Here is a 26,950-nt window from a genome sequence, read left to right as displayed (position 1 = left end):
TGAAAGATTTTAAAGAAAGCCAAAAAAAGTAGTCCTGGTCGAAGGGACACTCACAAAATTGCTTGTGAAATGAAATCAAATAAAAGGCGGTAAGAATAATGGCTTTTTTAGGAATAATTTATTTTATATTTTTAGGGGTCTTAATTGTTATTCTTATAAAGTCTGTACTGCTTCCTCTTTAACGAAAAGAAGAGCCTTACCAGTTCGATAAAACCCATATTTTAATGTATTTTTTCCTCATTTTCTTTTTGGCTCGCTTTTGCTGAATTGGCATGCAATATAAAAGTTTTATTAAGGACCCTGGCCTGCAAAGCTGCCAGCTGCTATGGAATAAGAGTGTTATTTTGACTCCTCTCAGTTCCCAGTCCAAAGTCCGGGTCACAGTCGTCCGGAATGTGACGGGTGGTGCCCAGCTGATGGTACGTGAGAAATGCAGAATCTCCGCTCCAGTCATCTCTTAAATCACAGCCTGTCCCACTTGACTTTACGAGGATGGGGGCGGGTTACTGGAGGAGTCACCAGTCTGGCAACTTTATGTATTAATGCACTTAAAAGTCCTGGGCACGAGCAGGAGCAGTAAGAGTGTGTTAAAGAGCTGGCAGGTACTTGGAAGCAGCAATTCACCTGACAGCGCTGGGGAATGCCTTACATATACACGTGATTCTACTTTAAGCTTTATTGAGTTAATTCTAAAGCGACCACGTTGCCAGCTGGGACCCGGAAGTGCACGGAAAGAATTGTTAGGGGGTATATGAGTCTCATATACTCATATTATGAGTATGTGATTTCTGTTCTTTAAAACATTCATGGTCATAATTATATTTATTTTTATTTTTAGGCTAGAAGTAACGGGTAAAATTATTTGCTTAAGAAATTAAATAGCTCTAAAAACCACAAACCTCTGAAAAGCCTTTGCTCTTTTATTTAGCCACTTGTATATATATTTTTTTGTGCTAAATGAATTTGTTTCTCTGCAAAAACCGGCAACAGCCACTGGTGCCGGCAGCAAGTAAACATTCAACAGCAACTGTAACAAGCTCGAGAGTCCTTTATTTTTACTCCTAATTAGTTTGCCTCAAGTGCCCCACTGCCACTACACATCCACTCACCCACACACACACTAAAGGATATAAATTTCATCCGGCGTTTCTTGTTATAAAATAAAAATTAAATATTAACGAGGCAGCAAAAAGTTTTCATTTTCATACTGGCTCTTCACATATTTTGTGCATATGAAATGCGTTGACTTTTTTATGGTTATGTTAAGTGCATTTTCGACACAACAGCCATGGAGTAAATTAATCACAAAATATTATATATATGCATACATATGCGTCAGTTTGAATTAATTTCAAATGAAAATTGATACGGTTGGCATTCTGCATTAAATTATTGAATCGAAGCGAGAGTTGAGCGAATCCTTGTGATTATTTATTCGAACGAATCATCGCCGGCTGTGCCTGTGAATGTGAGTCCTTGTTCCGCAGTCTTTCTGTGTGCCTGCGTTTGTGTATGGACAGCTCCTGTAAGGACCGAGTCCAAGGCCCAGATGTAATCATGGAATCGTTGAGGCGATTCCTGACCAAGTCCTGGCATTGGTTAGCTGCCTGCTTAAAAAGCAAACAACATTGCCATGCACTTGCCGGAGCACAGAAATCAATGGCAGAGACACGGAGCGGATAAAGAAGTAAAGGGGTGTGGGCAGGCGAGGGTAAATATCCTTCCTCCGACTTCCTGGGGTTTGGGTCCTTTGCGAGCCTTTGGTCGACATATGTACTCAGTAGGCTGGACGAGGCAAAAACCAATGAGTGAGTGCGTTTCTCTTCATGCATGATTTACTGCCCAAGCTTCTGGTTTGCAAAACAGGGTGTCCCTACTGTGTGAAGTTCTTGTTTTCAAAAATATCAAGTATACGCAGAGTATGACGAAAAAGACACACGGTAATGGTGTGCTCCTATTATTCGTATTTATTCTATGTGTATAAATAAATGGACAACCCTGTAACCAGCATCTATTGAAACGCAAATACTGAATCCTTTTGATAGCAAGTTTTTCCCTAATCGCTTCATTGGTCAGAGCCTGTCCGCCTAATAACCTACATATCATTAAAGGAGCTCAACTGGATGGCAAGGACTGAACCGCAGGATAACCCTTAACCCATCGTTCGTTCTTTTTTGAGCTAAATGAGTTTGGAAACAAATCAAATCAAAATCATAGCCCGAACATTCGACCAGTTCGGTCGAGGGGCAAGGACACAGAGTCAGAGAGAAAAATAAATAAATAAGTAATTGAGTGCAGTGAACAATAAAAATGAATTTTGGTATGTTTGTTTATTTGTTTGCTTAGTTGTGTAGTATGTCTGATTACAGAGGAAACACCAACAAATCTAGATGGTATACACTTGTATATATATGGATGGTTAGAGCCTCGGCCAATGCCACAGAGAGTCCTGCGAGTCGGAAGTCCTGAGGCGAAAACGTGAAAAGAAGCATACAAGCTGGCTACCGTCGAGAAATCCCTCTAAGCCACTCTGTTACCGCCCCTTTCGACCCGGCTAAGTGCGCTGTGCGCCACACTCGTTTTGGCCATAAACTTTTTTAAAGTTCGCAATTCAATTTCAATTTTCCCGAAACAACAACTCGTCTTCATGTGTGAGTGAGTGTGCATCCTGGACCCAGCCATCGGAAATGGGAATAGGAAACATCACAGAGGTCATATGTATATAAATCAATAGGTTTTCGTATCGTTTTTTTTCGCCAAATACCCATCTATACAAATATCGTACAAATAGTAATAATAATAACAGCAACAGCAGCACCAGTTGCAGCCTCAGTTGCCCTTCTGCGAAATCAGTTTTCCGACCACGTAGCAGGGAGCACTTTCATGGAGCTGGGGGTTCTGAGGGCCATCAAAATCGTTGACCAGCGCATAAATTTGATTTGTGTTCCATAAAAAAAAGCAGCGAAAATAACAAAAAAGTTACGTATACGCAGCGTGTGACAACGAAATGAAGATTGATTTCGAGGCGGGGGATGGGCGAGAGATATTAAACGAGGGTGTGTCCGGACATGTTGTTTAGATTTTTATGGATTTTATGCTTCTTACTTGCATTCCTTAATTAATTCTTTAGTTGGTGGAGAAGCGTGAAATTGCTTTGGTCGTAAAGTCACATAAATCAACTTGAGAATTTCATTTTGTTGCAGATACTTGTTGTTGGACTTTAAAGAGGCTTAAGAATAAGTGATTTAATGTAGCAACCAAATATTAACCACATTTAAGCCGCAATGCTTTATTAAAGAAATCCCTGAATAAACTACAAATACACACTCCTTTAATCAGCATATTTGCAGACATTCCCACCATTTTCAAAAAAACAAAACCCACTGAAAGTTCCTCTGCATCTCCATCCAATCGGCCTTTCAATTACGCGGCCGCGGCGGTGGCGGTGGCGGCAAGTTTAGTAGATTTTTATCAAGCCCCGAAGAGAAGAACAACAAAAAGTAGCACAGAACTGCGGGCTGGGCAATAAACAAACTAAAGCCCAAGCGCACTAACTTGGCTGGCACGCCCCTAAAACACAATTCCCTAGCGTGTGCGACGGCAATGACGTTCTCCATAGGGCGACACACCCAGCCCGACCAGCCGACCCATCCAGCCCAGCCCATGGCCCCAGGATCTGGTCCCCCTTTCTGTAGTTTAGGCCACCAACAAGTTGGTTAACTAAAAATTGAAAAAGAAATCTCTTTATATATACATTCAGTGAAGAGTTCCAACGGAGAAAGTTTTTTCTTTGTCGCTTAGGATTTCAGATAAATTGCAGGCAACTGGTAAAAGGAAAACTGACTATGAGCATTATAATCTAAACTCTTCCGATAAGGACGATTCAGGACGAGATGGAGCAGTCAAAAGTTGCCTTAGGGCTACAAATTATGCAAAGTGCGAGCTCCCCGGCAGAGCCACCTGATAAGCAAGGGGATAACCTGCCACCCTGGGCACCCTCTCGATATATATAGTTAGTAGTACTTACAATGTATCTGGTAACTGCTTAGTGTGGGTGAAGGTTGGGGTTATGCCAGGACCGTGGTTCCTGCTCCAGGTTCAGGTTCAGGTGGTAAATTCAATAAGCACTTTCGCTAAGTGCCGAGGAGGTCACGCCTCCATTGTGAAAAGTTTCGCTGCAGCTGTGAGATTTCGCTCGCATTGCATTTGCGCAGGAGAGTGTACTTTAAATTAAATTTCCACACAGGCCACGGGGCCTCCACTGTTAAGGGCGGCCGAAAAGGAAGCGGATGCTTAATGAATGCCCGACCAGAACAGCAGAAAGGAAAATAATAACAACGACCGCCACTTCTTGGCACGTTTCATTCAGGTTCGAGGCGCCACAAGAGAAAGCCATAAAAATACCCCAAAAAAGGCGAAAGAATTCAACTTTGAGGCAGTGGCTGGGAAACAGGGAGTACTGGCCATAAAAAATATCACCTGCTGTGTTATTGTTTTTCAGTTCTTTGCGCATATTTTTTTTCTGCCTTTCTTAGGGTTTTTTTTCTTCCCAGCTGGCTGGTGTGCAGGTCCTGATGCTGGTCCTGGTCCTGATGCTGAATAAAAGTCACCGATGATTGCCATAATAATTTATATCGAGCCGAGCAACGTGGAAAGGTGGTGTAGAGTGTTTTGGTAAATTGATAAGAATATTCCTGATCCCCAACCGGCAAGACGAATGAGCAGTGGACTGTAGAGTAATATGTTCTTGTCAGTTTCGCTGTCTAATTGGTACTAAGAAAATTTACATTTGTGGAACTTAACGATAGGTGTGTGTGTGCATACATGTTGTGGATTCTAAAGCTAGTAGGTATAGAAAATATGAAGATGACAATATGGGATAACTTATAAACTATGTATCGATAGTCCATTCCTAAACATCCCGGGCCACCCTGAAACACGGTTTCTGAACTGAGTAGTTTCGCAATTTTCGTTATTGGCCGGGTCAATTCTCCTGCTGCCGTCTTGATCTTGACTGCGCGAACCATATTGTCCTTTCCTTGGAACGTGTCGATCACCTTCGCTAGTTGCCATGATGCTGGTGGTGTGTTGGACTCCTTGACGAGCACAACGCTACCGATCGAAATGTTAGGGGTTGTTGTGGTCCACTTAGGACGCTGCTGTAGACTTGTCAAATACTCCTGGTGCCATTGCTTCCAGAAGCCCTGGTACATAGATTGGATACTCTGCCAGTATCCCAGTCGGCCCACAGGAATGTGGCCAAGATCCGCCTCCGGTATTGTTGTGAATGGTCTTCCGATAAGAAAATGGGCTGGTGATAGATAGCTGTCATCTGTATCTGATGTGTAGCATAGGGGTCGTGAGTTGACGACAGCACTAATTTGCGCAAGCAAGGTGCGCATTTGTTCGTATGTCAGGGTGGTGTTTCCAATGACTCGTCGACGATGCAGTTTTACGCATCGAACTGCAGATTCCCATTTTCCTCCCCAATGCGGAGCACGTGGTGGGATGAATGTCCATTGAATCCCTTCGTCTGCAAGGGTGTTCACGATTTGATCCTTGTGTTGAGATGAACTTAAGAGTTGCTGCATTTCATCGAGGGATCGCTTCGCTCCGATGAAATTTGTACCATTGTCGCTGTACATGCGGTTGCATTTGCCTCGTATCGAGAAAAATCGTCGCAACGCCGCCAGAAATGTTTCCGTGGATAGGTCCGTGGCGAGTTCAAGATGGATCGCCGAAGTGACCATACAAACGAATAGGCATATGTAGCCCTTGCTGATGCGTGGTTTACGCACCTTTGCGTCCTTTAGAAGAATGGGTCCTGCGTAGTCACATCCGGTGTTTACGAACGGAAGTGCTTGCGTGATACGTACGCTCGGTAAATCTGCCATACGTTGATGCATTGTGTTGTACCTTTGCCGAAAGCAAGCCAGGCAGTTGTGTGTGATTTTGCGTATTAAATTTCGTGCGCCGAAAATCCAATACCTTTGTCGAACAATGACGAAGAGAGATGAGACTCCAGGATGCAAATTAAAACGATGCTCATGCTCAATGATCAAATATGTGATCCGATGATTCTTTGGAAGCAAAATAGGATGCTTCGCCTCTGCTGACAACTGTGAATGTTGGATTCGTCCACCCACTCTTAGCAGGTTGTCCTTGTCGATGATTGGTGAGAGCTTGACCAATTGAGATTGGTTCCCTAGAGCCTTGTTTGCGCGTAGCAACTGGAACTCCTGTTGGAAACCAGCTTGAGCGTGTTGCAGCCACCGAATCCTTGCTGCCTTGATCTCATCGAACGTTAGAGAGTTCGATGTTTGTTTCGAAGATGGGTGCTTCATGCGATGAATGAAGCGCAAAACGTAAGCAAGTGTGTGTATAAGCTTCAGCCAAGATGAGTTGCGATTGAGAAGCTTATCCCATGGGTTGTCCGTCGTGACATTCGTCTGCGCAGCTAGGCAGGTAGTTTTGACTTCGTCTTGTATGCGTTTGTCTGAAAGAGAAGTACAGTTATGAGTATTGTTCAACCTTTCCAAGAATTGTTTCTTGTCCCTCAGCCATGAAGGACCCTTCCACCATAATTGGAAGTCAATGAGCTCGGATACTCCCAAGCCACGGGATGCGCAATCCGCTGGGTTCGATTTTGAGTCTACATGCCGCCATGCATGCTTCGGGATGGTTTCGAGGATTTCTGAAGTGCGGTTCCCAACAAACGTCTTGAGTTGGGCTGGTAAATACGATAACCATGACAGGACTATCGTCGAATCACTCCATGCGTAGATCGTTACGTCGTTGTTCATTAGTCCAGCTTTTATGGATTGCAGAAGTTGACTCAATAGAAGTGCGCCACATAGTTCCAGGCGCGGCAAAGACTGCTGCTTCAAAGGTGCCACTCTGGTTTTTGCAGCAAGTATGGCGACCGAAATGGTTCCATCGTCGTTAACCACTCGGCTGTATACCACCGCTGAGTACGCCTTGGTGGATGCATCTGAAAATCCGTGCAATTCGATTGTCTGTTTGTCGCTTTTAACTAAGCGCGGTATCTGGAGCTTGTGAAGGTTGTCCAGATCAGCTCGCCATTTGAGCCAGTTGTTTGCTAGTTTGCTCGGTAGTTCGTCGTCCCAATTCAAATTCAACAGCCAGAGTTTTTGAAATAGTATTTTGAATTGAACTACGATTGGTGCTAATAGACCGAGAGGGTCGGATATACGTGAGACATCCGACAACACTTGCCTCTTGGTGCAGCGAGGGTCTTTCGATAGGTTTACATTGTACGACAATGTGTCCTCTCCAGGGTGCCAATGCAGCCCTAGCACTTTGACTGGTGATTGTGAGGAATCCGTGTTATCCTCCGATTTGATGCGTTTGGTATTCGATACCCATTTCCCGAGCTCTAGGTTAGCACAGGACATCAGTTGGACCAGTTCGTCCCTGTTGCGTAGCAGCTCATCCTCACTATTTGCTCCAGTGAGAACGTCGTCGACATAGAAGTCCTCCAACACGATTTTTGCTGCGTTCGGAAACTCGTGCTTATGGTCAGCAGCTAGTTGCTCTAGCACTCTGACTGCTAGAAATGGTGCGCATGATGTTCCATACGTCACCGTGCATAGTTGGAAGTGCTTGATAGGATCTGAGGGATCCTCTCTCCATACGATTCTTTGGTAGTCTCTATGTTTTTCGCTCACCCATATTTGACGGAACATCTTGACTATGTCCGCTGAAAAGACGTATTTGTACATACGGAATCGCAAGCACACAGCAACTAGGTCTCGCTGAATACTCGGTCCGATCGAGAGCGTGTCGTTTAACGCCATGCCTTTGGCGTCTTGATATGATCCGTCGAAAACCACTCGAAGTTTCCGACCCAATACGGGATGATGTGGCAAGTAGAAATTCCTACCCTTGGGAATTTCGGTCGGTGAGATTTCTCGCATATGTCCTAGCTCCTGGTATTCCCTCATGAACCTTACGTAGTCGTTACGTAATTGTTGATTCTGTGCTAAACGTCGTTCAACTGATTTGAACCTCTGCAGCGCTCCTTGAAGTGTATCTGCGAATTGTGTTTCGGATACTTTAAACGGAAGTTCCACTATGTACTTGCCTTGTTCGTCTCGAGTGTGTGTTGCAAGAAAGTGTTTCTCCACCTCCTCGTCTTCAGGTTGAACTTCTGCCTTTCGTTGTATGCTCTCCAGCTCCCAGAACCTTCTGAGATAAGCATCGATGTCTATTGTCGTTGTGAGTGCCGTAGCGCTGCATGCGCGTGATGAAAGCAGTGATGTAATTACCCATCCGAAAATTGATGATATAGCAATGAGCTTTCCTTTGTCGTCGTAGATTTTTCTTCCAGTTATAACACTCCAAACGTGTTCGCTGCCCAAAAGAATGTCAATTGGGGCATTCGTGCTAAATTGCGAATCTGCCAATTGCAGATCGTTGAAAACTCGAAGTACAGACGCGTCGATGGTCTGCCTTTCCAATGATGACGTAATCTTTCCAAGCACGTGAGCCTGGACTACCAGCTGATCTTGCGAAATGCGGGATTGGATGCTTATAGTGCTGCATCCCCTTGTAGTGTCTGCTTTGGTTGATGAAATTCCCGTAACCAGTATGCGTGATGGCGTACGAGCCAAACCAAGTGTTTGTATACAGCGCTCAGATATGTACGACAGTTCTGAACCCGTGTCCAATAGGAGTCGGCATGCAACCAAATCTCCCTTTGCGTTGCGAACGTTGACCATGGCCGTCGGCAAGGTGCTCCTGTTCCATCCAGTTGATTGTTGTGAATTTGCAGTGCCTTGTGCACATACCATTGCTGCAGAACCTTCTGCTTGTGCGATGTGACTCGTAGTCACCGTTGAGATGTGTGCGCTAGGATCCTCCTGATCCTCACCAGTTTGAGAGATTGTTCCAATAGCCTGTTGCGTGCGTTGCAGGTGCAACAGTGAGTGATGCTGACCTTTACATTGTCTGCACTTGAACGTAGATTTGCATTTTCTGACCCCATGACCAGGATTCAGACAATTGTAACATAGAGCGTTTTCCTTGGCAAACGAAAACCTCTGTCCTGCTGACATATCCAAGAATTGTTGGCATCCATACAGACGATGCTCTGTAGAATGACATTTGCTGCACTTGTTTCCTTCAAGTACAACCAGCGAATGTGTGACCTTCCTTCCCTTGTCACCGATTGAGGCTGTAGTCTTGCCTCCGATTGTTTCACGCTTGCTGAGCTCTAGTTCCTCGCAACGTGCATCCAAAAATTTGAAGAATTCCTCCAGTGTGGGTGAGTCTGTCTCCACACTGCGCTCGATCCACCTGCGTCGAGTATCTGCATCCAGCTTCTCCAGCGTCAAGTAGATGATCCAACAGTCTCGTCCTGTTTCCTCTATGGCATCCAAACCACGCACTATTTCATTGGCGCCGTCTGACACCTTCCGTAATGTTGCTGTATCCGACCTTGTTGTTGTTGGCAGCTTCATAAACTGCTCCAATAGTGAATTCACGATATGCCGCGGACGATTATATCTTTCATTAAGTCGCTCCCACGCAGTGTTGTAAGCTGAATCCGTAATAGCCAAATGTCGTACCAGATTTGCAGCTTCGTCGATCAGAAGAGATTTCAAATGATGAAATTTGTGCGTATTTGTCAAATTCGCCTTGTTGTGAATTGTGCTCTCATATATGTCTTTGAAAGCTGGCCACTCTGAATAATTGCCAGCGAACCGTTTAATTTGAATTTTAGGCAATTCGCTTTGAGCTGATGCCCCTACCATTTGAGCACTACCTGAATTCGCCGCGTAGGCGTCTCCTCCTTCAGGTCTCGACATGTTTGCAGTGGCTCGATTTGCCGCCAACTGCTCGAAGAGTTGTTGTTGTTGTTGTAGCAAACTTATTATTGCGTCGTTGTTTTGCAGCACGCCGCTGCCGTTTTCACTGTTCCCAATTGATGGACTAGGTCTTGTACCTACCATCGCCGAAAGTAATGCATGCGCCCTTAGATATTTTTCCTCGTAGAATATGTTGTCATGCTCCGGATCCACATAGCCATCTACTTCGTCGAGCATAGCTATTTCATCACCAAATCTATTGAAGTCTTTCCATGTTGTGTTGAGATGCTCCAGCCGCGAAGACACCTCTGCCCGTGTGGCGTTCGAATGTTGCGCGTCCTCAGCCCAAGCCAAGCTCCGTGTGATATTGGCCTTGAGTCTGGCGCGCCCTTTTGTCAATGCTTTTAATTGCTCCATGCCGAGAAACAATTACAAATGAGAACCAATGCACAGAAAACTACAAAACAAATCCGGCTCGAAGGACCAAACAATGATCCCCAACCGGCAAGACGAATGAGCAGTGGACTGTAGAGTAATATGTTCTTGTCAGTTTCGCTGTCTAATTGGTACTAAGAAAATTTACATTTGTGGAACTTAACGATAGGTGTGTGTGTGCATACATGTTGTGGATTCTAAAGCTAGTAGGTATAGAAAATATGAAGATGACAATATGGGATAACTTATAAACTATGTATCGATAGTCCATTCCTAAACAATTCCGTATGCCAGGCATAGGGCTCTCGAGTGCGCATACGCTGCGTATACGTTATATGCGATGTATGGCTATGATTGATGATGCGACTACAATTTCAATTAGGTTGCGGTCCGTCTGACGGAAAGATGAACTCCCAATACACACACGGTATATTTTTTTTACTTACTCATTGACGTTGGGTTATATATGGTTGAGCATTTGAGATGTAAATGAATTGGAAAAAAATTGAAAGGATGTTTCTTTTTTTATGGACACATAAGCAGTGGCCCTGGGAATTCATTTATCAAACGGATACTACGCTTTGGAACTCAAATTCCTTTAAATAAAGCACAGGCCTTTGTTTTATTCAGACCGTTTTTTCCCTTGATTAACTCGAACAAATTAAAACAAGCCTACGCCCTTTTTTTGGCCTTTTCAAAGGCTTACCCCCGAACCGTAGACAATCCCTGTTATTTAAAATAGTGTTTCCGTTCCTGTTTTTTGCTGTTTTTTTTTAGTGAAATGTTGTCACCCGCAATGAGGCAACGGGAGGCTTCTGGCTCTGCCTCTCACTCTGGCTATGGCCCATGAAATGTAAACAATTTTACTTTATTCATTCGCGTTTCAGTCTTTCTCTTCTTTATTTTTTTTGCCACTCTCGGTTGGCACGCCAATCGAGCTGCTTGTTTTTTAAATTAAATTTTTGCGTTTCTGGTTCTCTTCCACAAAAAAATAAACAAAAAGTTCGTTATCCTCAATGGCAATTCGGTTGGTGAGTTCGGCTTTCATTCGAAATTCTGGCCATAAAATAAATATGAAGCCAGCGATAGATTGGGCAAACAATAACAGTCGGAATAGATATGGCCATAGAGAATTTGTGTATGGGATTGTACAATATTGTAGAGTACACTATATATTGGCGTAAGGGGAGTCCAGCGAGTTGAGACTGAGCTTTCGCTTTCGCTTTCATCATTCGCACGTTTCACCTGTTGTGGGGTGGGGTGGGATGGGCATGGGGATGGAAATGGATGCTCGACGTTTGCGTTTCAATTTCCGTTGATTGAAGTTGCCAAATGACTTGCCAAACACCTGGCCGCTGCGGACCAGGCCGAAACCAAACCAAAACTCTGAGACTGGCTGGGCTGGGCCCAGCTTGTAGGTAACTTGGCCTAGTCGCCGGCTGGAAATTGAGAGCAATCAGCTGCGGAAACGATGGCAATTAAATTGAATGCCAACGCCATTAAAGATGAGAAAAGCGGTGAAATAGGGAAAATGATGGAAAATTGGTAGAAAACGGGAGCTAAACGGGTGGATGAAGCGGAGCGTGAGTGGAAAACAAACAGTAGTTGGCTGATGGTAATGGTTATTTATTCTTGGGATACTTTCAAAGTATTTATCCTGTCTGGTCGGGAGCGTTTTATGAGCTATCGCAGCAGACGCCGAAGCCTTCAGAAAATGTTAAGCCCGAAAAGTTTTCGCCTAAGTAGTTTCATTCGATTAACACAGTTTTAGCCACAGAGTTAACTTGGTCTTGGCTCTGCCTTGACTAATAAACTTTTAATTGAATTCTAAAACCATGTCTGAAGGTAGAGAGCCTGTAATATGAATCCTATCCTTAACTACATAGTCACATTGGGCTCTCATCAGGTCCTTCCCAGCCCCATCCCCATCGCCATCGCCATCTTTTCGCAACGACCATCCGTTATGGCAACATTTCAATTTCCCTCGTTTCGTGTGAAAAATTAATGCCAAATTCGAAACAAATTGCAAAAGGCGCTGGCACAGTGTTGAAAGTGACAACGGCAGCCGGTGCGACGGGGACAGGAAGTAAAGGATGCCAACAGGATGTCTGACGTTGAGTCAGTTTCTCTATAGGGAAACTAATCAATGGGGATTGATGGGCTACCGGAGTGGAGTGTCACAGGACATAGTCTTCTAGTTTTTTATTAAATATTTTTATTTTTTACAGTTTACATAAAATCTTAGTAGAATATTCAAAGACTTTCAGTCTTTATAGGATTAATTTAATAAGGTTTCTAGGCGCCCAAACATAGCTATTGAATATTTAACAAATATTCATGATGGCCACTCTGTGATTAATTATTAAAATTTCTTCCACAAATATCGCATTCGTCTGGGCATTGCAGAGCTATAGGATCAGAGAGAATATGTTGGCAGGAGCCGTATATACCCAAAATGCTTTTGGTTTGGCCTGATGCTGAAACATTTTTGCCAAAATATGCCCGCAAACCTCAACAGAATTTGTAGTCACCAGGGCGGTGGACGGGTGGGTGAGTTAGTGGGAAAACCCACTTGTTCGCTTGCCACCAACAGCCAACAAACAAAAAAAAGCCCAGAATGGCTAAAAAAAGAACGAAAACCAACATTCACAACAAAATAATGTGTGAAAGGAGTGGGTTGGGGTTAAGGTTCAGGAGGCTATAGTCTGCTGCTGGCATTCGGTGGCAAAGCAGAAAATCAATGTTGCCAGCAACAACATTGCCAGCGCGGCATTGGCAGAAACAACCGGAGCCGAAGGAGCAACAGGACCTGAAAGGAGCAAAAGTGGCGGATGGCGGAGCACCAGGAACAGCGACATCTTGTCAGGGCCGTCACCTCGCTGCCTAAGGAATGTTTTCCGCCCACAAGCCGACTTGTTTCCTTGTTTTTCCTACACCATGTGTCCTTACCCCAGTATCCTTAGTATCCCTACTCTCCCTGTAGTCTCAGCTTTCCGGGGGACAAGCGATTTAAATTTATAAGCGCTAATATTGTCAAAGCGGAACGCAGCAAAGAATTCTACTCGGGTCCTTCCGTCGAGTCGGCTCTTTTGCATTGTTATCCCTTATCCTTTAGAGCTGCCAGCCTTTGTGCGGCAACATAAATTAAATGGCCAAAGCAATAAAAACCAAATCAATTTGAGCGTGAAATCGATTTTCATTTCTCTCCCAGTCGCTCGTTTGAACCGCTTTTCCCCCCGGCCCAGGACGGCAATCGATAAATCCTCAATTGCAACAGGTAGAAGTGGAAAGTGGCCGGTGGCAGGGCAAGTAAATCAACGACTATGTCATGGTAATGGGCGCTGGTCATGCCGGATCCCATGCCAAATGGCATCGCCGTCGTTTACTGCCTTGATTAATGTCCTTCTGCGGAATGGATCGGCGAATGGCAAAAAAAAAAGGCGCAATGTGATTGGGATTGAATTTTCCCTTTTTTTTAGCTGCAATCAAGGTGCAAAGCATCCATGCTTCAATTACTTCAATGTTTTCGTTGATTGTCGAATACTCTTAAAGGGTTTATGGGCATTGTATATATTTTTTGTGGGTATTGGTGTTCAGGTGTGAGAAAATATTTTCAATCATTGGGTAAACAAGCCAGGAAAATGGCGAAACAATCTCAACAAAAAACTTGTTGTTTAAACCACATGGTTGTTTGCTTTGTTCATTGGTTGAAAATGTTAATTTGCAAGTGATTTTATTGAAAAAATTAACTTAAAAGATAAATATAGTAAAGTAAAGTATAGTAAAGTCCCCATTAAACATATTTTAAAAGCTTTAATTAAGAACTCTGTTACACAGAGTTTAAAATCATTTTTTTCTGGTTTAGAAAATATAAAATATACACTTAATACACACTATGATTAATAGATCCTGAAAATTAATAAAAAGATCAAAGCCACCGTCGAAGAAATATTTATTATAGTATTCTAATATTTGTTAGAATAATCTCTTCAAAAATGTATTATATTTTATATATTTTAATCCAGTTGAGAAGGCAAGGCTTTTAGAGTCATTTTAATATTCATTTTCCTTAATAATTAATGTTCATCAGTTTCAAATCAATTTATTTTGACATATAATTAAATCAGAAGCCAATCAGGTGCAACCAAAATTACTGGTTTCAGTCGGGGTGCCATCTACGATGTCATTATTTTTAATTTGCGCATCTATGACATCAGTCAGGACCTAGAACTAGCCCACCGGCCAGGCCATCGAGAATGGTGTGGCGGCAGGACCTGCCTCGGCAGCCCAACTGGCACCGTTGACAATGCAATTTCCGCCAACAGCAAAGCACACAGGACGCTGTCGAGGACGACAACGATGCCAAGGATGGAGTGAAATAGAACTCCGGGAGGAGGACTGGTCGAAGTGATGGAAAGTGCACGAGGCTCGAAGGCAGGGCGTCGCGACGAAGTTGGGCCATGCTTCCTGTGCGACTGCGATGGCTGCTCACTTGTGTGGCAGGGCTTCCTGTCGCTGCCACTTGTGCATACATAATCAACAATTAAAGATTAAAACGCCACAGACACAAAGTTGGGGCCGCAGGCAGGCGTATTAATAAAAGGGTCTCTGGAAAGTGACGCACATGTGCTGCAGCTCGACCGTTCCTGGACTTGGGAATTACTTCCATTTTCTTTGGCACTTGGCCTGGTGGTGGCAGTTTTAATTGCATTACGCCCATGTGGAAATTGCCAAGGATGCCCTTTCACTCAAGTTTTAATTGAGATGACACAGCTGATGCGAGGGCTACCCAGAGATCGGGATATTTCCTAGGGGACTCCCACAACATCATTAGAGAATGTTAAGTGGATCGTGTGCCAATATAGATAAGCAGATACAGATAAATTCGACGTCAGCAGCAGATACATCTCATTAACGTGCCACAGATGCTGCATTAATTAAAAAAGCATTTGTGTCTGGTCGCAATTTGAATTCCACTTGCCGTAAAAAAGTTTCAGTTCGATTTCAAATGATTTGCATACATCCGACGATTTCACGCAGATTTTCGGGACACACACAGAACCACAGAGTCTGTGGCACAGACCAAGGCAAACATGCCACACAAGAAACAAAAAAAAAAATCCAAAGAAATCCTCTTCAGTCAGCAAAATCTGTTTACGCCTCCTGGGAGCTGGAAGGAGGCCGGGCAGGATTCAGAGTTGCGTGCCATATCAGAGTTATCTTTTTCGGCAAATCACTTGGCCAAACGAGAGGGGGCTGGCAGGTGGGCCAGGGGGTGGCTTAGGGTGGACCAGTAAGACACACTTAACGCCTCGGCACGTGAGTTTCCAATTTCGGCGACAATTGCTATGCCAACACACGTCTGCCCAGGTAAAGCCTCGAATTTAATTGAATAAGAAATGTCTACGGAAGCATTCGCTCAATCAATATTTGTCTCAGCAAGTGTTTCTGGAATAGGCTTCGAGTTTCCACTAAATTCCCGGGTCTATAAATACATTTGGCTTTAATCAGGTGGAAAATTGAAATCTATTTGGGGACATTATTAAGCTGCATGACTTCAACTATAGATTCTAATCCTTTATCAATGACATGGTTTTAAGCTTTCAATTTCCATTAACTTTTATTCATTAGCTAGGGATTTAAATTGGCAAAGTTTTCAATATGCTAATGGAAGTTTTTGATAGAAAATGTATAGTATAGATTCTATAGTATGTTGTCCTTTGGCAGCCTTCGTAGCTCGTCGTGGCTCGTCAGAAACTATAAACAGCTTATTAAATTGCAATCAATCTCCTCCAGCAAACAACACGACGTCAAAGACGGAGAAGCATAGTCCTGAGTTCACATTTTACCAATTTTACTGCCATGGCCCGGGCCAATCGATAAGGAAAGCGAAAACAAAATGAAACGAGGCCAAAAGAAGCACCTGGCCAATGTCAATCGATGACCTTGCAAACAATGTCATATGTGCAGCGAGGGGACAAGAGTGGGCTTATTGGGGTCGGGTGTAGGGTGTCAGGTTAGAAGACAAAGCTTTGAAATGCCAAAATAACAGACACTTGTTGGCCTCGTTATTGGCTTTGCGTTTTCCGCTCTTTGTACGCCGTTTAAAGTTTGAAATTTAAGTTTCAAGTTAGTTGGCCGTCAGGAAACTAAAATATCAGAAAACAAGAACATTTCTCCTCAAATTCATGCTTCCAAAATGTTATTTATTTTTCACTTCACTGCAAAGCTTCTTATGGCTCGAGAATTTATATAAAAAAGCTAAGGACTTCCTTCCTGCTCAGTCAGCTTTTGTGTGTTTTGTGGCCAGGACCTGTGCTTACTTTCACTTCGTTTACTCACCTATTGTGTATGTGGCTCCGTCGACGGTGAACGTGGCAGCTTTGCATTTGTTGAAGAAGCGCGATGCAAAGTCCAATGCTGAATTTTTCAAGCTCGACGATACCCGGCGGATGGGGGAATCCGGACAGGATGTGGGTGGATGCCGCTCGGGCAGCAGATTCTGGTGCATCTGGTCGGAGTGCACGGCGGGCGCCACGCCGCTGGTTACCGTGTTAGCGGCGGTCAATCGAGCTGTCAGCACCGCAGGCACCACCGTCCCGGGACCGGCTGACCCTGCTCCTGGTCCGCCCGGAACTGGACATCTGACGGTCACAGGTGTGGCTGCCCCGGGGGCCAGGCGACGTGGCGCATTCGACAGATTTGAACTGGACATTTTTCGCACTTGCCTCTTGCTATCGCCGTTGGCTCTTTTTGATTTTTCTCTTGTATTTTATTTTAACAATCGCCAGTCACTTGTTAGCACTCATTTTCAATTTAAACACCGGCTAAAGGTCATTTTTATCAATTAAAGAACCTGCACATCCTTTGATGGTATTTTGGAAAAAACGGATTAGCAGCAGACTTGGTTGGTTTGGGGAATTGCAGTTGACAAATGAGATTTGGTTAAAAGTTTCTCATTTTTTGGACCATCCTTTCACAAAATGGAATATCATGCGTTGGCAAATTTTCAATTAAAACCTTTTAATTCAAGCATAAAATATGTGCCATTACCAAAGTTAATTTAAATTGCCAGAAATATCTTTCTGAAACCGCAATTTTGCAATTTGGGATAACTCTATTTATGTTTACACGTGGGTGTCCCTAAACAACAGTTTATCTGAACCAAACGCCCTTAGTTTCAATTTGTATTTTTCCTAAAATTTTCAACAAAATTGCAATTTCAACTGTGCAGGCTTCACAGACTATAGAGAGTGGAGGGACAATCCTGGGAAAATTAGTGTCCAAATACAAACATATGTCGAATGCTACCAAAAAAGCAAAGCTTTACGGCTCTGGGGCAATGATGATAATGGCGATGGTGACGATAATGACGATAAGGACGATGATTGCAGTCAATAAAAACTGAATTACCCGGGCTGAACCGACATTTTCACCGAATGGCATACACAGGTTAAATGGATGCAGACGAGGGGTTAATTCGAAAAGGGGTCGAGGGCCCAGGAGCCAGAGCAGTCAGTACTCCAGCAGTTCAGTTGATGACTTTTCCGGTTCTTGCCGGTTTGTGTTTCTGATTCTGTCTCTGTCTCTGGAACATTTCTGGCTTTCTAAAATGCGACGAATTAAAGTAAATTGCTTGGAAATAATCACATACAAAGCACACAGATACACCCCACAAAGCACACGCAGCTACGCAGATACATAGATACATGGATACTTTGAATACGGGGCTACTCGGATACTTGGAAACTTGGATACTCGGGAGGCATAACCGCCAGACAATGAGTGGCGGCTGGCTTTCTGTGGCTAAATTGCCGCCGGTTCCTGCCCGCTCAGCCTATCAGCCAGTGTTCTGGTGATAATGGCATTCAAATGTATACATTAGAGGTTTTGGCTTCCGTTTATTTTTTTCTCTCCATTTTTCCGCTTATCGCACTGCGGAAAGGCGCCGGGAATTGCCACATCAAATACCACAAAAAAAATATATATATATTGTAAATGAAAACAAACAATAACAATAAAAATAAAAATAAAATCTACTTTGGCTTTAAGCGACATCGGTTGATGGTTCATTTCCCATGGAAAGGGAAGTATTTTGTGGTGAAAAAAATCTATAAATAATGATATATAGTTAACCTCTTTTTGAAGATTAAAGAAACAAGTCTGACTATCAATAAACATTAAACTTTGTACTCTTTTGTCTGTCAATAAATTAAATCAAATTAGCCATTTCAAAGACAAACTTATTCAGGCACAAAAACATAATTCGGTAATAAATTAGCAAAAGTAACAGATTTTAAGTCCTATTCCGTGCTCATTCAAGAGCAGCAAAGCAAACGCGTAATTGTGGCCAACTAACCATAAAATTCAAACTGCGATTAGCGCTTTTCTGTGGCCAGTGGTTCTGTTTTCTCCAGTAACAACTCAATAGTGGCAGCGAGAGTCCTTTTCAAACAATTCTAATCCTTTGTCAAAAGCACCAACTTTCAGTCGCTCACAAATCATAATCCTCAAATAAAAAACCGCTCGACTCGCTGTCTAGCTTTTATGGCTTTTATTCTACTTTTCATTACATTAACATTCACGGTTCTCATACTTCTACCTTATAGCCATCCTACCTTCTAAATATGAAACAAAAACAGAAAAAGAAAAGGACTGACAGAAATATTCAAGCCAAGGTTTTATTATCTGTTGGCTGGTTCGTTTCTCGTTCCGTGTTTATTTCATGTCAACACCTTACTCCTGGTACTCCTGGCGCTCATGGAACTCCTGCTAGTAGTAACAGTAGCCGGGCAAAAGGACTCAATGTCAGGATTTCGGGCGAAAAGAATAAGGGAAATCTGGGTCTGGGATTATGGATTTTTTTCCGCCGTATGTTTTATGCTTTATTGCATTATAACAAGTTCTAATAGTGTGTCCTCTGGATATTTTTTGCCTTCTTTTTTTCTGTTCTCTGGGCCATACTAATTAATACCTTTGGGCGTTTGTAATGAATAGGTGTGCGTGTCTATGTGGATGTAAGTGTGTCCTGTGTCCTGTGTGTGTCTGTGTAAGTCTACGGGTGTGTGCGGCCATGTTTGCAGATAAATTGCGATGCTCAGTGGCTTGGATAAGCAGACCGGCTTTAATTTGGTAAATTAATTCTGAAATATTTAGGTCGCAAATATCCAACCCTCAGTCCCCCCGTGGACACACATGCCCCAGCCCCCGCAAAAGTCCCGGCACCCCGGCTACAAGGTCACGGCATGAGGGAGATAAAAGACTATATATATATATCTATATTGAACAAAGGACTTGTAAAAAACGGAGCCAGAGACGGATGAAACTACAGTGAGCCAAAAACGAAGAGAATGTTGAAAATTTAAGGATACACGGCAAGGATGTAGGGATTCAAGCGGTGGTTCGGTGGGTCGGTGGGTCGGCAGGGCGGTTGCCTTTGATTTGCGCCGAGTATAATCAACTCAGTTGGAAACATTTTCGCGCTGAAACTGAAAACGAAACGAAACGAAAGCCCATGAATAAGGAAACTGCCAGGAAGAGCAGATAGACCCAGTGAGAAGTGGAAAAAAAGGACACCCACTGAAAATGCCAGCCAGCAATGGACAAAGGCAAATTGTTGAGGCCTGGCCTGGTCCAGAAATGTATATAAAACCAGTATGCGGACATAAATAAAAATAAAGGGCCAGCAAATATAAAGTTTGGGTAAATTTTGCGGCTTAAGGACAACAATTGGCCGCTGCTCACTTTCCAAGTTGCCCGCCCGGCCAAGAGCACTGGGCAACAAAAGCCAGCCAGCCAAGTCAGTCAGTCGAGCGGCCAGCAACTTTTGAACTTCTAATGAAAATTAATCAAAAATGTTATGCGGCTTGTTTTCCCTAAATACGATCAAAGCCCTATGTAAATTGGTTTAGTTTCCTGTTTTATTTTGTTTTTATTTTTGGCCCCCCCAACACGCCTAGTCCATGTTGCTTAGTGTAATTTTGGAGTTTTTATTTCCAGAAGAACCAGCCACCCCCGAAAAAAAACACCTGAAAAGGGTTCCCGGCCTCAGTTAGATTGACTGAGCAAAAGGGTCGGGTCAAAGCAGTGCCAGAGGCGGGGCCAAAAGGACGAAAACAGGGCGGGGGCAGTCCCCTTGCCTTGGAGAGAAGAGGGTTTTGTTTTAGCTGGTGGGTCATATCATCGCCGTCGAGTTAAGTGTTAATCCGCTTTTGTTATTGTTTGGCACACAGCAGGAGTTAGCCCGAAGGACGAAAGAGGATCAGGTGTCCTCTTTGGCAGCGAGGTGTTACAGTTTTCTCTTTGGTTATCGTTGTCCTTGTTTTATTTTATTTCGGGTTACATAATTGTTAATTTAAAGTGTGTTTAATGCAAATTTAGTTAGTCCTGGCCAGATGTCGTGGCCGGTCTGGCCCTGAACTGCTAATTGCTGGGGCCTCGCATTAAGCTTTTAATTTATCGAGAGGGTTGAACGGGGCGGCAGGACATCAGGACATCAGAGCCAGCAAATTGCTGAGCAAATATTTGTTGCCAGCCAGCGATTTGTTGTGGCTTCTATTTCCCTGCCACCCAATGGGGCAACAGGTTTGGCCCGGACTCCGAGCAACAAGTTGACTTGGCCAACCAATCCACTTCATTTGCCATTTCCCCATCCCTCCTCCGGCATGTTCATACTCCTATGTGTGTTTGTATTTTTTTTTTTAGAATTTTCCTGAGTAATTAAAATTGCCACTCAGATCACTATATTTTTTTTGGCATGCTGGCTGAAACAACTTCACTGGCTGCGGCCAAGAACTATGCATACACACGAAGTCCTCGACTCGGACGGAAACTACGAACACGAATCGAGTATTTGAAAGGAGCGGAAGGACGAGCCGCGATTCCAGGCGCTTCCTGTTGCGCTGGTTGTATTACCTTCCGGCAAACGTGTTGCCAATCAACTGACGAGCAGCAAATCATGTCCTTGCCTTCAGCTGGCTGCGATTTGAAGGCAACTAACAGGCACTTTAAGAGCGGAAGCTCCACTGACGAAAGCTCTCAGTTGGCCCAAAGAGAGGAAATGGCCAAAAAGGGAAAAGAGCAGAGGCTTAAATAGTTTATCAGTGAATGTTTAGTTAGAAAATTGTTTAGTGAAAATTATTCACACAGTACTAACTTATTTTGGTAAATGTTTTAAGATTTAAAAAGTAAAGAATGTATTTTTCAACAAATATTAAGTTTAGAAAAATTAATAAATGAAGTCTAAAAGGATAGACCCTAGAACAATGCCATTTTGAAGTTAATATTATGTGTAAGACTTATGTTATTTTTTAAACATGATTTAATTTTATAAGCCTCCTCTTATTAGTATATATTAAGGAAGATAAATATATACTAATATATGATTGCAATAATCTTTATCTATATCTAAACTCTCTATATAAAAAATCCTTATCAATTATGTTCTCGATTAACATTATCTGTCAACACCTCTCTTTATTGGCCTTGGCAGTTTGTTTTCATATTGATTAACGTTAGTCAGTCTGATTTTGCCTTATCTCCGACAACAGCTGATTCAAAGGACAAAGGAACTGTTTTTCTGGTCTCTTAGCTCCAGAAGCTTTTCACCACGAAGCTCAGCAACTCTCTTTCGAAAGCTTTCACTACCAAACGCCAGATGGCGTGCCAAAGGCACCCAAGCTATGAATGAATGAAAAAATTTGATGTCTAAAAATCTGAACGCATGGCATTTTTGTAACTCAAGGAACCTCTCACACCCCAAGGATTTATTGACAAATGCCTGGTGTAAGGGCAGACGAGTCCTGGGTAATTTATAACGCCAATGCAGACACGACAAACGACCGAAGACAGCCGGGCCAGGCTAAAACCATATATAGAACATCTACCAAAAAAAGAAAAAAAGAAAGGCCAAAGCCAAGAACAAGTTTAGGAGTCGCTGTCGCCTCAACATTCTGCAGGTGTTTAGTTATTTATGCCTTGTCACACGTAGTCTGCACTCCGCATGTAAAAGACAAAACAAATGCTTCGTGCTGAGTGCCGCAGACATCATTGGCATCAGTGGGCTGGGGCTTTTAGCCATAAAGGATTTGACCCAATCCGCCTTGCCCGATTTCCCATTTCACATTCACCATCCTGTCGCATTTTTCAACTTTAAACCTGAATACAAGTACTGCTGGAAACATTTATTGGGCGGTCGTATAAAAGATATTTGAACAGATGCCACCGCTAAGTGAATGAATGTTTATGCATTTATTTACAGATTCTTGTTTTTAGGGAAATAATGAGACTGCCAAGATATGCACAGCTCCGCAACACTAATTGAAAAAGTTGTTAGGGAAGTGTTTTGCCAGATAAGTGTGTTGGCTTTACACAACCAGCAGCTTATGTTTGTCTTTTTGATTCTCAGGATATAGTTTGTAATGGAAGTTAAACAGGGAATACTAATTGTGGTAGATTTATTTGCACTTCTTATGGCATTTCACATTTAAGGCATAAATAAAAATTTAATATCTTGTAACTCTACTGAACTTTATTACATTTTTTATTACATACTGAGGAGAAAATAAATTATTCTCCTAAGACACTTAAAATTGCAAATTTTACGGTAAATTAAACAATAGTTGATATTTCAGTAGCCAGCCCACCCCTCCATTTGTGTTAAACATTGTGGCTGACTCTGGCCATATATCCTGGAGGATATCAAGCCCTGGATTTTGTCCGCAAGTCAAGTCGATTCAAGTGGAGTGGCGACTTCTCGGTCTCAAGCTGTGTGCCGCCTCTGTGCCCCGATTCCCTCAATATGGCATATACCAGGGCCCTCCACTGCTTGTGTATTCCACTAGACTATCATGACATTTGAATAATGTGAGCACATTTGGCATTTTATTTTATCATCAGGCATTTGCTGATGTCCCTACACATCCTCCCGCACACGCTTCTTTTCAACAAAAGGAGCATCATCTTCTGATGAAATTAAACTGCTGCTCTCGATGCTGCTCTTGGTCCTGTGTCGGCGTTCGTCCTTCGTCCTTAGTCCTTGACTTGAGTTGCTCAGCTTTTATTTGCCTTTACTATTATATTCTCATTCATTTGTCTCATCATTTCGCTCACGCCCACGGGGCGGATGTGGAATGGGCCTGGGACATGGAGTACCGACCATTTCAGTGTCTCCCCCAGCCCATTACATGTTTTTTTTTCATTCCCCAAGTGGGCGTGGTCTAATTACAGCTTGGCAGAACTTTTTCATTGTTGCCGCCGTAAAAGTGAAGCTTGCAACAATTCTTTTTTAGGGCCGCCATAATTTTCGGTAAACTTTCCAATTAGAAGGTTAAGTATACGCCGCGTAAGCCACACTCAGACTGGCCTATGTCGGCATCATTTTTTCCACCGACACCGAATTCAGTTTTTCAGCAGCTTGTTATTATTACAGCTTCTGTCCCGCCTTGAACCACGTTTTTCTTTTTTCCGGAAAATTTATTTCCTTTTTTTTTGGCTTGCCAGCAAGCTTCTCATAACAATGCATTGAAATTTTGATTGCAACCATTAAAATGCAAGCGTACAAAAGTTGGTGGTTTCCGTCACTGCCCTGCCCCTGCCCCTGCAACGCTCCTCCTCCCAACTTTCATCCACAAGAGCATCGCATAATGAGCATTTAACGCAGGTCCCGCAAAGCGCAAGGTCAGCCAAGGACGACAACACAATTGTTGCCTCCTCCTGGTTGATGCTGTTTCTGTTGTTGTTGTTGTTGTTATTGCTACTGGCTTTAGTTACTGCCACTGCCTGCTGCTTGTTGTCGTGTTTTTATAATTTGCCACAATGGGGACGAGAGCAGCAGCCCCAACAGCCCCAACAGCGACAGCCGCAGCAATTAGAGCTCTGCCAGCGAAAACAAAACAATCCCAAAAAATGAGTGGAAAAAGCTGTGACGGAACAACGAAACTTAAAACACACGAAAAATGTGCAAGACAAATTGCCAAGCCAGCTTGAGCGGACTAGACCCGGCAGGGCCGGGCCAAAAATAATGCCAAAAGACAACATGCAACATAGTAAGTGGCGACAGTATGTTGCACAATCGCAGGGTTAAAATAAAGGTTCCACTAAATATGAAGCTTAGAAGAGTTTTAAAACGCATTTATACTTTAAAGGTTGATCTTAAGCAAAATCTAATGAAAATCATTAATATATGAACAAAAACGATAATAATATATAATTCAGAGATAGTAAACTGATTATTTTAATAATATAAAATTATTATAAATTAGAGAAAATAGTACAGACATAATAGGAATAATTAGAAAAAGTAGAACTCCTTAAATAACATAATTAAATGGGAGATGAGGTAGTTGGTTTATGAAATACAAGTTTATTTTAAAGATTATTAGAAAAATAAATTGAGTCCTGAAGTATTTAAAATCTCTACAACTAATATTCCATTTTAAAACATAAAGAAGCAAAATGGGTAGTGTGCTTAACTACCACCAACTCAAGTAAATTAAGCTTTAAAATTCCTGATTTCTTTTAATTGGATCCCAAACATTTTTAATGGTCATTTTTTTATAGAACCACTAGAACTTAATGAGTTGTGAAAACCGTAAAAAGTTTAAGGGAAACCCAACTTGCAACCAAGAGCAGAGATGCCTTTATTTTTCTTTGGCATTTCTTTTCACCCAGCAAGCAGTACATCAAAATAGTTTTCCCCGAAATAGGAAAAAGTGGACCGCAACAGGCACTTGTAATGGGTATTTGAAGCAAGGCAGGACGAAGCCTGACAAGGCGGGACATAAATCAATAAAACTAAAGGCATGGTCAGGCATAAAATGTTGGCGAGGCTGCCATGAAAAACTCTTGCTCTTGCGCTCGGTCTCGTTTCTCGAGTGTCCACTTCTGTCAACCTCGAGGCTCGGTTGAGTGCTCCACCCCCTGGCAGCCGGCCACCCACCGCCCTCTGGCAACCAGCTCCCACCTTGGCCAGCCTTGTATTGTACGGATTTCGATGTAATACAATGCAAACCAAATATTGATTTGCAGTAATTGTTGGAATCATTATTATTCGGGCTGATTAATGCGACAAACAACAAATAACAAGTCACCCGCACCGGATGTGTTGTGTATTCCCGGTCGGATTGCCCCGCAATCCGGGCATTCGGTGGCCATTGTGGGAGAAAATTAATACAACATTTATGAGTCACTTATTGTGCGCTCATTATGTAAGGACCCGAGGTCCGAGGGTCGACAGCCCGGAGATGGGGAAAAGGGTCAACATTAACCAGCAAATGACCCGCACAGCTGGTGGCATTGACTTAACGGTGACCACCACCCACGACCCAAGGTCATGAGTTGACTGCATTCGTTTTGGCCCACATTTGTCGCTGTTTCCCGTTATTGGACGCACAAATTAGCGGAAATTATGCAACGATAATGTTGCCCCACCATTGGCAAGTCGATTGGTTTTATAGATTTTCTTGCCACCGTACCTGCGGCTGATGGGCTTTTATTATTGCCACCGTATCTGCAATTTGAACGCAGCCGCAAATTGTTCAACATTTCCTGGAACTATAAACCCGCCTATTGGTTGACTTTTATCGAAAAAATTTCCACGAAAACTAATTTACATTTTTAAGAGGATTTATTGGCCGTAAGAGGATAACAAGGTATTAATTTCGCACAGGGCTAAAAGTTTATCGTTTATCGTTGCAGCCTTGCCACTGAAAATTGTGTTATTAAAAAAATAATTTTAATTAATAGAATTTATTAGAAAGCCTACCCGTATAATTTGGTTTATTTTTGATAACTTAATAAGCTAAAAGTGTATTACAACTTAAAAAGTTAATAATTAAATAGTATTTATTAAATTCCCAGGAAAAAGAGAACAGTTTTAAAAGATGTCTAATACAATTATAAGACTGTAAAATTGATCGTAAAAAAATATTTATTGTTCTTACATTTAGTCATATAATTTTAATAAATATATAAATTTGATCTCATCTCTATAATATTTCACTAAAACTCTATTAAAATTTTATGAAAATGAAACGCCCATTCAATGGCCGCATTCTCCGGGCTGACAAATTTTCAATATTCATGGTCGAGCCTGACGTTTAAATGAGTGTCGGCAACAGGACAGGGCAGGACAAGCAGGACACGATATGACAAGGGAGCGCAATGATAATGCCTTAATTATGCAACAAGGATTCCCTTTTTCCGTGCCACGAACATCACATAAAATACCATAAAAGCCCCGGCAAATGCCATTGACAGCACTTTTCGTGGGGCCAAGACCACAAGAGAGGGCAGAGGAGGATGTTCTGAGCCAGAACATGCCCACACGTATTGCCGGGAATGTCCAAATATATTTCATATTTATAACATAATTCGATATAATGCCCTTAGCGGCACACGAGGCCCTCCTTCTCCTGCATGCCTCATCATAAAAATCCGTCAAACCGAACAATTTTGCGGCCACATTGCGTTGCCAACAGCCAATGCCCGTACTGACCGCACTGCGGCCAGTGGTCTGAGTGGGGAATCTTGGCCAAATAGAACACAAAAGGCCAACAGCAAAACGCACTTTGCCTACTGAGGCATTAACATCTTTTGTCTGTTATCTGGGCCAGGACTCCCTCAACTATCCCGGAGTCCTTTTTTGTGTTTGGTAGTTGGTTTAGGCAAGTGGGCATAGTTTCTAT

At 42.8% G+C, this 26,950-nt stretch overlaps 1 protein-coding gene and 1 long non-coding RNA gene across 4 annotated transcripts in view; one reads left to right on the top strand and one right to left on the bottom strand.

Annotated features, from left to right (window-relative positions):
- LOC6506028 (calcium/calmodulin-dependent 3',5'-cyclic nucleotide phosphodiesterase 1) overlaps window positions 1-16,995 on the bottom strand; it is an 89,832-nt gene extending 72,837 nt beyond the window's left edge. For all 3 annotated transcript variants that reach the window (XM_032455046.1, XM_032455047.1, XM_032455048.1), the window contains exon 1: window positions 16,608-16,995. In XM_032455046.1, coding sequence (XP_032310937.1) covers window positions 16,608-16,980 — 373 coding nt within the window. In that variant the 5' untranslated portion in view covers window positions 16,981-16,995. The remainder of the gene's footprint in view (window positions 1-16,607) is intronic.
- Window positions 15-853, top strand: LOC26514636. The gene is made up of 3 exons (XR_001408439.1): window positions 15-89; window positions 287-777; window positions 839-853. It is a non-coding gene; the product is annotated as an uncharacterized LOC26514636 (long non-coding RNA).
- Window positions 16,996-26,950: the final 9,955 nt, after the last annotated feature.

Source organism: Drosophila ananassae, chromosome 3R, assembly GCF_017639315.1.
Source record: "Drosophila ananassae strain 14024-0371.13 chromosome 3R, ASM1763931v2, whole genome shotgun sequence".
In the NCBI taxonomy this organism is placed as follows: Eukaryota; Metazoa; Arthropoda; class Insecta; order Diptera; family Drosophilidae; genus Drosophila; species Drosophila ananassae.
The sequence above is the reverse complement of the archived record's forward strand: the minus strand, read 5'-3'. Positions and strand labels throughout refer to the sequence as shown.